The sequence below is a fragment of the Tachypleus tridentatus genome, chromosome 2, assembly GCF_004210375.1.
Source record: "Tachypleus tridentatus isolate NWPU-2018 chromosome 2, ASM421037v1, whole genome shotgun sequence".
Lineage (NCBI taxonomy): Eukaryota > Metazoa > Arthropoda > Merostomata > Xiphosura > Limulidae > Tachypleus > Tachypleus tridentatus.
This window is the reverse complement of record NC_134826.1, coordinates 130,374,705-130,387,321: the sequence shown is the minus strand read 5'-3', so window position 1 is coordinate 130,387,321 and position 12,617 is coordinate 130,374,705. Positions and strand designations below refer to the sequence as shown.

Below are 12,617 nucleotides of genomic sequence, written 5' to 3'. Positions count from 1 at the left end.
CTCTCCAGATATTATCAAGAATGGAAAAAATACATTATCCCTATTTGATAAGAGTGTTGATAAGATTTCAGTAGATGAAACGTCAAGATCTCTACTAATAACGTATAGGACAAGATTTCAGTAGATGAAACGTCATGTTGAGATCACTACTAATAACGCATTTTAAACTAAAACTGCATAGGACAAGTTTCCAGTAGATGAAACGTCATGTTGAGATCACTACTAATAACGCATTTTAAATTAAACTGCATAGCACAAGTTCCCAGAAGATGAAACGTCATTTTCAGACTATTACGAATAACAAATTTTTAACTAAAATTGCATAGGACAAGATTTCAGCAGATTAAACGCCATCTTGAGCCAATTACTAATAACAAATATTGAACTAAAACTATACAGTAAAAGATTTCAGCAGATAGAACGTCATGTTAGACTATTATTAATAATACATTTTATACTATGTGATATACACTGGCTTCTGATTTGAGTAAAGATAAGTTACACGTATTAATTCATTCTCAGTTTAAAGAATATTTTTACCTTATCATAAACATTTTAAGCACTTTATGAGCACTCTTCTGCTTAAAAGGTGTTTGTAACAACTGGCATACATTTTAACACCTTGATACACGGTTTAAACCCTACTTTAGAAGTGTTCTTTCAACTAAAATCAGAAAAACACAAATATTTTGTCTTACAATTTGTGATTGTTTAATAATTTATAATAAGAAAAAAAAACGTACGTACATCGTAATACGCTGTTATTGTAACATTTAAAACAACATTAAATTCAATCTCCTGGTAGCTAACACCCCTACTCTCTCTTTATGTGAAACATACTATAGAATTCAAAAGAAACAAAGGGCACTATATTCACTGAAGTAAACAAAACTTCAGCTCACAACCGTCAGTAATGATTAGCGAGGATTATAGTTCCGAGCTATGTCACTTCTCATTAGACCAAGAAGGTCGACAGTGCAAGTTACTGCCCAGTGGAGAAACTGACCTTGCAAGTTTTATAATTCCATGTAATACTTTTTAAAACAACACAGCAAGTGAAACATAAACTATTACAGTTTACTGATCCATAACTAAATGATTTAGAATCACTCGGAACTTTTTTGTTGCTTAACGCTAAGGTTATCCGAAACGTCTTTTGAAACGTTTTATAGAACTCCAATTTTTTTTCGAGGTAACTCACGCAGATACTTTATTAATCATTCACAGCGTACAAACACAGGCTGATTTTAGTAATTCGACTAACCGTTGTTTTAATATATTTGTTTATCTTAGTAGTATCTGTAGTTTTAGAGCGATTTCATTAAGAACGTCATTTCGATGGAGCGGAAAGCGATTCCGTTCGCTTTTCAACAAAAGGTTTTAAGCAGTAACCAAACCCCTGGTGAATTAAATCGTAAACAAACCCAGCGTATCTTGTTTTAACTGCACCATAATTAAGTTATTATATTACACCACAATTATTCATCTCTGTTTTGGACAGGACAACCTCGTTGTAAATATGTGTGTTCTATGCCCGCAATTACAGAAACAATTTGAAATGTCATGATAGATTTATAAAATTTAAGCTTTTAATTATGGTTACTCTCTTTTCGCAATGTATTCGTTAATATTCGGCATCAGTCGTTCCCAGGACACTCTTGAAATGACGACACAATATCTCATTTTTAGTAATGAGGGACAACATTATTTTATCATTAAAATGTATTTAATTTAGATAAATAATGAATCAGAAAAAAATAATGTATCAATGCACGACGAAGGCTGATAATATTTACCTTATAAAATGTTCATAACAGAAACGTTAGATAGAATTATCCTGAATTAACAAAACAAGTCATGAACATTTATTAGAAACATTTTCTTAACGCCTAAAAAAAATAGAGTTGAATGCGTTAAAAACCCTATTTTTTAACTACCCGCAATTCATCAATGGACATCTGTGAACAAAACAATATTTGTAAAACAGTTTTAATGCGAATTTTACTGTTATTTGTTTGTTTTTGAATTTCGCGCAAAGTTACTCGAGGGCTATCTGCGCTCGCCGTCCCTAATTTTGCAGTGTAAAACTAGAGGGAAGGCAGCTAGTCATCACCACCCACCGCCAACTGTTGGGCGACTCTGTTACTAACGAATAGTGGGATTTATCGTATCATTATAACGTCCCCATGGCTTAAAGGGCGAGCATGTTTGGTGCGACCAGGATTCGAACCCGCGAGCCTCGGATTACTAGTCGAACGCCTGAACACGCTTGGCCATGCCGAGCCATATTAATGCTATTTTACTTGCATATCTGTATTAAGTACTTAAATATAATTTATGTAAAAAAAAACTGCTAATGCACAGAATGTAGACTTGTTACATTACGTAAAGCGAAATTTAATCCCAAAAATAGTTGTCAACATCACTAGCAATACAGTAGCGAGTCTGTGGACTTATAATGCTATAAGATGGGTTTCGATACCTGTGGTGAACACAGCACAGATAACCCGTTGCGTAACTTTGCGTTTAACTCCAAAGAAACAATGAATATCTGTCACCATCCATAAATGTTTTTGTAGCTAATTAAACTCTGAGATGATATACTAAAGATAAGTCAAAATGTAAACTCAAAGTCTGAATATCTTAAACACATGTCCGTACATCTCTGTTTTACTTCACACGAAACAAAGAGATTAAAAGTAATTACGAAATTAAAACCCTAGGATATACCAATTGTCGAAATATGCTGGCTCGAGCTCTGTGTAATTCCTACAGTTGCAACTATTGAGCAAAAACAATCTTATTTTACCAAGACTTTAAGTTAAACTACAGAATTCTATAAATGAAATATAATCAACCAATTTTAAGGTGAACAAATGTGTAAATATAAAGTCAGATTCAATAGAGAGGTGTGTTAGTGTTTTTATTGTAGTAAAGCCACATCGGGCTATCAGCTGTGTTTACCGGGGAACACAAACAGAAAAGAAAAATTAGTAAACAATCAAACGGCCACTGTTAAAACAATCATCAAGGATAAAACACGCATAAAAAACAATCAGTAGTTCAAGAAAAGATTTAAATTCAGTGAGAACAGGACAATTAAATAAACAATTAACACAATAAACCACAATGCAACCAGTAAGAACAGAACAGACAGATAAACGTTAAATACAATAAACCACAATGCAACCAGTAAGAACAGAACAGACAGATAAACGTTAAATACAATAAACCACAATGCAACCAGTAAGAACAGAACAGACAGATAAACGTTAAATACAATAAACCACAATGCAACCAGTAAGAACAGACAGATAAACGTTAAACACAATAAACCACAATGCAACCAGTAAGAACAGAACAGACAGATAAACGTTAAACACAATAAACCACAATGCGACCAGTAAGAACAGAACAGACAGATAAACGTAAAACACAATAAACCACAATGCGACCAGCAAGAACAGAACAGACAGATAAACGTTAAACACAATAAACCACAATGCGACCAGTAAGAACAGAACAGACAGATAAACGTTAAACACAATAAACCACAATGCGACCAGTAAGAACAGAACAGACAGATAAACGTTAAACACAATAAACCACAATGCGACTAGTAAGAATAGAACAGACAGATAAACGTTAAACACAATAAACCACAATGCAACCAGTAAGAACAGAACAGACAGATAAACGTTAAACACAATAAACCACAATGCGACCAGTAAGAACAGAATAGACAGATAAACGTTAAACACAATAAACCACAATGCGACCAGTAAGAACAGAACAGACAGATAAACGTTAAACACAATAAACCACAATGCGACCAGTAAGAATAGAACAGACAGATAAACGTTAAACACAATAAAATACAGTGTAAATATATCTATAGCCAATGAGAATAGAACAGGCAGATAAATAAACAACTGAACACAGTACAGTCAGTAATAACAGAAATAGGCAGACATAGTCATAAACCAATGATAAATATATTCAGAAAGAATCAAACTGGTGGAGAAAATAGTCAGCACTCAAAATTAAACAGTCATAAGAAATAATGATATTCAAGCACATGGGGAGAAAATAAACAAAGTCAATCGTAGAGAGTTAATAAACATTTGACAGGTATGCAGTCAAACAAAATCAAACAAGTATAAGAGAATGAGGAAAAAGTGAGTCAGACACAACAATCCATATAATTAGGTGGAATAAAACTGATGGTTAGATAGGCATACTTAACCATCAGGTAGTGAGACAGTAAAACCGAGTAAAAAAAATGGAGCGACCAACAAACACAAAATCAAACGAGACGAACAGATGATTTGTAGGAACAAAATATGAATATATATAGTCAAAAACACAGTTTGTTGTAATTAAATTGACAAAAATACAGAAACACATAAACTGATAAATGTTTAGACTGAGTCAGATAAAGACAGAGTCGGATAGAATCAAACAGACCGACAAAACGAATCGAACAGTGAAATAGTTAAGCATACCATGCCATTCATTAAAGGTAGATGTGAATTGGTTTTATTGGCTTGCTTTGTTTGAATTTCGTGCAAAGCTACTCGACGGCTATCTGCGCTAGCCGTCCCCAATTTGGCAGTGTAAGGCTAGAGGGAAGGCAGCTAGTCATCACCATCCACCGCTAACTCTTGGGATACTCTTTTACCAACAAATAGTTAAACTGACCGTCACATTATAACGCCCCCTCAGTTGAAAAGGCGAGCATGTTTAGCGATGCAAGGATTCGAACCCGCGATCCTCGGATTACGAGTCGAGTGCCTTAACCACCTGGCCATGCCAAGCCGGTAGATGTAGAACATGATACCAATAACAGCACAATATAAGATATGTAACTATACTACGTTGTAAAAGCAGTAGCTGAAATTGGTACTTATAACATTGGAAATCATGACCAGATAATCTTGTCGGGACATTCTGTAAAAGTGGTTGTGGAACATGGTAATGGTAATAGTATAGTATAAAATCCGTTGATCGTAATATATAATATGGTAAAAGTAGAGGCAAAAACTGGTACTGATACCACCTTGTAACAGTTGTAATAAAAACTGGTACTGATACCAGGAGAATGTGGGATGTGTTAATCGTACCACGCCACCATTTTCGGATAGCATCGGAAAGAGGAACTGATAATAGCAGGTTATAAGAGGTTCAGATGACGAGTTAGCTTGTTCACCACGTGCGCTAGGCACGTGAGACTAACCTACTGGCTTCGATGAAGCTGTTTTGATCTCTTCCTTAGCCACGACTTATGAAGCTCGATATTTATCAAATCAGTACGAACTGTTTATCCGTTATACCATGTTGCTTATCTGTACGTGTGTGACACGAAAGCCTATCTTGAGAGGAAAGGTCTCAGAAAACTAGTTTGTTTATCTTTTCACTTGCGCCTCTTTGTTCACAATTCCAGGAAAAATTTGCTGTAATTTTTTTTCTGGAATTTCTACTTAATGTAAAAGATTAAGTGTCAGTGATATGCGTTTGCTGGAGCCACTAGATTTATCATTACAAGTGTCTAAGACAAACCAGGAACACCCAAGTAAATGATATATCATTAAGGTAAATTCTAATTCTTATGACGTTAAAACTAAAGTATTATCGAGATTTTAGAGTAAGCCGTTAATGGATTTTGAAGTCCCAGATAAGCATCTGAAATATTCCCGTAAATAATGACATGAAAGTTCCAAATAACATTTCCCAAAGACGAAAGCTCCAAATAACATTTCCCGAAGACGAAAGCTCCAAAGTCGAAACATATTTCATTCTGCTAACCCTTTTCTTCACATTTAAAATGATAGCATTTCTACTTTTGTTCTGTTAAAAATTCGTTAAATTATGATAAGTTAAGCATAAAAAATTTCGTTAAGTAAATAATTTAAACTCACGTAGAAGCAGTGTTTTAATAAAACTGAATACCAGTAGAATCTTCCACCGTTCTTGATGTATAAAATGTTGAAAAATCAAGGCATATTTGATCAAACATATCTTATAAATTAAGAGTTTGTCTATCTCACAAATTACACATAGACATTTATCTTACCTGCCAGCCAATCCAGTATCCAGAACTGACTGAACGAATAAACCTATTTCTCCTCTTCTCTGACTACGAAGCCCCACGACACTGAATCCAAGGAAAGCGTTTGGTTCTGGTTTGTACAACTGGACCGTGAAAATATCCTGATGATTCGTTCTCATGATAACAGATTCCGTTCCAGAGACAGGAGCACGGTTATTATACACACTGAAAGAACTGGCATCCTTTGTAAAAAAAAAATTAAATTCAGATAGCATCAGTTAGTTAGCTATATACGGGAAAAAAATTGAGTAATTTATCTGTGTTTCTTTCTTAACAGAACGAATACTGTAAAGCCAAATCTAGTATATTTTAACATAGTTAAAAAATAGCGTCAATAAGATATTATTTTTACCATACAATGACGAAAGTAAATGTTAAATAATTTCTCTGTATTTCTTTAACAATTTTCAAGGAATGGGAAATGTTATAAAACAGAGCATAGTATATGTTAAGATAAATAACAAGTCATAATAATAAAACAGTTCACAGAGTGCGCCACAGGTTATTTTACATGTATATAGTTAATAAATCTTAAATGTCATTATAATGGCACTGATTTTAATTTGTTAATGTTTAAGTACCTGAAGTGAAGTATTGGTATTGAAAACCTGAAAGTACCTTATGGGCTCATGGGCTAAACGGTCATGTCAAAGACTTCTAAGACTCACGTTTTATCCGTCTTTCATTTTGAATTACAGAGAAAGACAACGAACCAGTGCAACCGTCGTCACAAGAGCTTTGAACTGAATGAGAGAACTTACTATCATTTCTGTCACACATCCATAGCTGAAGTGCGTTATTGACGCCACAACTTAGGCCTTCCACGTTGCAGCCCGATACACTAATTCCCAACTGAAACGTTTCAACATTCGTATTAGGCGTACTGAGATTTGCCACGTGTTTGAAAATACCGTTTCTTTGTTTATTAATTATGGTGGATCGAGAGTGGCTCACTGGTTACCGTTCCGGACTGTGAATCAGAGAATTTATGTTTCGTGTTCCATTACTCAAACATGTGCTCCACATTGAGGGGCTGTATGTATTCCATAACACTGAAGGTAAACTTCACATACACGGTCGGACAAGAGAAGCCCAAGATTTGGCGATGGAATTACAGCTTTCTCTCTAGTCTATCAGTTGAAAATACGGTCGAATAGATTTGTCGAAATTTCTAAAACAGCCATTCTCTTGTGTCACGTGCACTAACCTCGCTTATATTTCTAGTTTCTGAGTTGTTATGTTTCACAGTGTTTTCAATACATTCTGTGTTTTCATGTATTATAAAGTGCTGTCCTATATTTCTGTGTGTATTTAATGTAATAATTCGACATTATGTTCCATCGTGACCTAAATCTCCATTACACTTAACGACTTGCATAATTTGTATTACATTTGATCTTAAAATAAATCTTACTATGTCTCACCATTTATTCGACTTCCATTGTATTGAATCTTGTGATAAAGCTTCACTTTTATTACGTGTTCAAACTCCACTTTGTTTTATCATGTTTCTCAAGACCCATTTTATTTGTTAATTTGTACAAGCTCCACTTTGTTTTATCTTGTTTCTCAAGACCCATTTTATTTGTTAATTTGTACAAGCTCCACTTTGTTTTATCATGTTTCTCAAGACCCATTTTATTTGTTAATTTGTACAAGCTCCACTTTGTTTTATCATGTTTCTCAAAACCCATTTTATTTGTTAATTTGTACAAGCTCCACTTCGTTTTATCATGTTTCTCAAGACCCACTTTATTTGTTAATTTGTACAAGCTCCACTTTGTTTTATCTTGTTTATCAAGACTCATTTTATTTGTTAATTTGTACAAGCTCCACTTTGTTTTATCATGTTTCTCAAGACCCATTTTATTTGTTAATTTGTACAAGCTCCACTTTGTTTTATCATGTTTCTCAAGACCCATTTTATTTGTTAATTTGTTCAAGTTCCACTTTGTTTTATCATGTTTCTCAAGACCCATTTTATTTGTTAATTTGTACAAGCTCCACTTTGTTTTATCATGTTTCTCAAGGCTCATTCTATTTGATAATGTGCTCAAGCTCCACATTGTTATATTATGTTTTTCCAAAAACATTTTATATGTTTAACATCCACGTTGTGTCATGTCTGCTAAAACTTCGCTTTCTTCGTAATGTATTGTATTATGGCTTTGTTCGTGCCCAGTTCTACTACTGTTAAACATGTATTCAACCCTTCATATTATTTTTCATGTGCTTAATATCCAAGTTGTTTTATAACATATTAAATTAACTGTGTTTTAGTTCATGCTCAACTGCGCCATGTTTCATTAGGTACAACAGAATGTGTGTGGAATCACGATGTTTGAAACCGGGTTTCGAAACCCGTGGTGGGCAGAGCACAGATAGTCCATTGTGTTGCTTTGTGCTTATCTTCAAACAAAGAAACAGTCATTAGCTGATTAACTACCTTTGTTTCATTCAAAACTTTCAATTTTTGATACGCTTTAATATGTCTTTAATAATTGGTGTCATTTTGCCTCCTTCCTATCTCGTTTTATTTATCTGTAGGGTTATCGAAAAGTCTCGAAACCATAATCACTTCAACGAATTTTACAGAATATGTTTAACATCTTGTACATGTAATTCGAGAGGGTTTGGATTAACAACAGGATTAAGTCGACTTTCTCGTGATTTCACAATGACATCATCATCACGTGTCTGAAATTAATAAAAGATGCAAATCCCTAAAAATTCCAGACTTTCCGAACACACTATAATGCTCAGTTTCCTTTTGTATGTGTATATTCTGATATCAATGAGTTATAAAAGAGAATATAGAAATTAATAATTAACCAAGACTTTATCAATTGAGAAAGAGATGAAACTGCAAAATACATTACTTGAACTATAAAAAAATTTCGTTTGGCCTTCTGCAACGTTTCTCGGTATTTTCAAAAGAAATATAGATAAATAAAAATGCTTAAGTAAGCAGAAAACTCACCGGAGAGGCGTGCATTTTGCTTCCAGTAGAATGTTCTTCAAACAACGGTATACCACTATGTGAAATAGAATAAAGAACCGAGCCAGGGGAATGTAAGTCGAAATAATTCCATGTGGAAGTGACAGAGTTGAAGTCGACTTTACTTAATTGAAGTTCGCCTGTGTTTGGCACAATATGGAAATCCATAGGAAGTATTTGTGGATTTTGTAATATTTCATCCTTTAACCTTCTCAGTGATTCCTTCAATTAGAAAATAACCAATGAATCACTTATAATATAAAAGCTTATATAAATAACTAAACTGGTACAGACAGATTTAAAAAGGAGAAATATGCCCAAATAAATCGATAACCAGATTAAATCACAGAATTAATAGATGAACAATAAACTTGGTAGTCAGAATAACCTTTACGTCAGAAAGTCTCATATTACATCCGCATTAATACCAAATTTATTTTGCTTAGGACAAAGAGAGAAAATTACTGTTTTTGAGAAACTTGTTTCGTGATGATTTGAAAGAAACTTTTGTCATGACAGGAAATATAACTTTTTAAAAGTTAATTACACGCATTTAAAGCTGTAATTAACACTATAGCTCTTAATAACTACACAGATTGCTCTTCCCTCTTGCTAAATGTGTTGTGATTAGGACGGAAACAAAACCTAAACTTATGTCGTGCACGAAACTTTGTGAATTTCAAATTTATTCTCTGCTCTGTGGGATCACGGAAAGTGTGCAGACACGGGTTAATTTCTTATTCGTTTGAGTTTCCTTTCAAAGTTCCGTTAGGTGTATTTCTGGAAAGTGACACTTATTGCAATTTAGCATTTTCGTGTTGTAATTCGTAATTGGTAAAGATTTTTAAATTAAAAGGATTTGGTTAAATTAAGCCCAACCGTCAAATCGAAATGAAAAAAAAAACAAAACAAAAACTAGATATTGTTGTTTTGCATTAAAAACAATGCTACACAATGGGTTATCTGTGTTTTGCATCAAAACCTGGTTTTTAGCGTTGTAAGTCCGCAGACATACCGCTGAGCCACTGAGGGCCAACTGGATGTAATCTATTCTTCAATATGTTGTATGATCTATTCGTAAACATAGCACGTGGTTTCTAAATGCTCATGGGAAGTTATACTCCCTCTTCAATAACCTTAGAATAATTTTAGCACCAACTGTACCGCAATCTTAAAACAAACAAACTAATACTAACATAAGGCCCAATATTAAACATTCATGTAGTTTAATATTAAACAATTAACATAAGGCCCAATATTAAACATTCATGTAGTTTAATATTAAACAATTAACATAAGGCCCAATATTAAACATTCATGTAGTTTAATATTAAACAATACTCGTATTCAGTTCTTTTCTTCTTATATATTCCGTTTATTTTTGTGAGAGATGTACTGGAGTTAGACGTGATGAACTTACTTTTAAATTGTATAAACATTAGGCCCGGCATGGCCAGGTAGGTTAAGACGTGCGACTCGTAATCTGAGGGTCGCGGATTCGCATCTTTGTCGCACCAAACATGCTCGCCTTTTCAGCTGTGGGGGCGTTATAATGTAACGATAAATCCCATTATTCGTTGGTAAAAGAGTAGCCCAAGAGTTGGCAGTGAGTGGTGATGACTAGCTGCCTTCTCTTTAGATTTACACTGCTAAATTAGGGACGGCTGGCACAGATAGACCTCGAGTAGCTTTGCGCGAAATTCAAAAACAAAAAAACAAAGCATTAACATTTATATAAATATTTTTTTCAATATTACTTTTCTTAACGTTGCAATAAACAAAGGCGGGTCAAGTACTCTCGATTTATTCTTGTTTAAATTAAGTATTTTTCCATTAGATTTTTAAAGAGTTTGCCCACTTATATAACTTTTTTATATTTATATGGCTGCCCTTTAAGTTGAATATTATTTGATTTTGCGGGCCCGGCATGGCCAAGCGTGTTAAGGCGTGCGACTCGTAATCTAAGGGTCGTGGGTTCGCATCCCGGTCGCGCCAAACATGCTCGCCCTCACAGCCATGGGGGCGTTATAATATGACGGTCAATCCAACTATTCGTTGGTAAAAGAGTAGCCCAAGAGTTGGCGGTGGGTGGTGATGACTAGCTGCCTTCCTTCTAGTCTTACATTGCTAAATTAGGGACGGCTAGCACAGATAGCCCTCGAGTAGCTTTGTGCGAAATTCAAAACAAACAAACAAACAATTCGATTTTGCACAGGTGAAATATTTTGCCGATACACCTTTCTTTACTATACGTTACCACTTTCTCAAGAACAACACGTTACTATTTTTGACTAAAACAAATAGGAATCTGCTGTTTCTAATGCGTTTAGCTATGTTAAAAAACACTGGAATAGTGGAACTACACTATTTATAAACTGTGCCACTACGCTAAATATGATCCAAAGTTTTATTCTGTACACAGTGTCAGAGCAGTGTTAATACACTTTGTTAAAATACACTAGTGCACCGTTAAATAAGCTGCACTGCCATCAATGGCACATGCAGTTGATCTAAATAAGTAGTTATTTAAAAACAACAATAACAATATAATATCAAAATTTATTAGATATGTATTACAACATATTTTGCGACGAAACGAATGTAAAATATGACATGCAGAACTAAGACAGAGACTGTTCTAAGCTATTTAGAATAGATAACACAACTTACAAGAATCTTTACGTGAGATACGATTCCAGGATTCTCTAACACTGACTTGATGTGGTGTATATCGTCTTCTACGTTCGATTTTTCATGTTTCTTTTCAGACTTCGTTACCACGTGATCCAGCATTTCTAGAGAACTTATAGCCTTATACAGACCTGAAAATGACAAATAAACCAGAAACAATATATTTAAAATAGACGCACATACATACACATATATAATACGTTAATAAATACTAATGTTATTCCATTGTTTTACTTTTTTTTCAGGCTACATCGGTTCCTTAGTAACTGACCTATGTTTCAGTTAACGGAACGACTGATATTCTTAGTAACTGACCTATGTTTCAGTTAACTGATATTCTAAGTTTACATTTTTGTTTAATATTCACCACATCAGATGAGAAATAAGTACACAGCATGTGATATATATCACCAACAAATATACATTATGTACGTTGTGACATAACATGTCTTACAACCAATTTTATTGTAATTAACTACGTCAGCAGATATATGTTACACATTTACACGGGGTATTATAGAAAGAAGTAATAGTTAGAGAGATATTCTATCTGTGAGTAAACACGTACATATTTAACAGATCAGTAAACTCACCTTCTAGAGTTAGTGTTCTTGAAGCTGACATTAGAAGATACGTTGAAATATTTCCAACAAGAGGCAGGTGTTGTGTAACAACGTTGGACTTCCTCTTTAAGTTTTTGTTAACCTTGAGAAAATGTAATTATATTTTAGTTTGAGAGTATCTTACTTAGGATGAAAATACAAGTTTATGTGGTAACATTTACAGTCAGAAACGTATGTTACTATGTATAGCAATGTC

At 34.0% G+C, this 12,617-nt stretch overlaps 1 protein-coding gene across 3 annotated transcripts in view; it reads right to left on the bottom strand.

The window, feature by feature from the left end:
* Positions 1 to 12,617, bottom strand: part of LOC143245105 (patj homolog) — a 548,212-nt gene that overhangs the window by 524,601 nt on the left and 10,994 nt on the right. For all 3 annotated transcript variants that reach the window (XM_076490994.1, XM_076490995.1, XM_076490996.1), the window contains exons 2-5: positions 12,392 to 12,503; positions 11,778 to 11,929; positions 9,090 to 9,329; positions 6,074 to 6,291 (exon numbers count right to left, since the gene is read on the bottom strand). In XM_076490994.1, coding sequence (XP_076347109.1) covers positions 6,074 to 6,291; positions 9,090 to 9,329; positions 11,778 to 11,929; positions 12,392 to 12,422 — 641 coding nt within the window. In that variant the 5' untranslated portion in view covers positions 12,423 to 12,503. The remainder of the gene's footprint in view (positions 1 to 6,073; positions 6,292 to 9,089; positions 9,330 to 11,777; positions 11,930 to 12,391; positions 12,504 to 12,617) is intronic.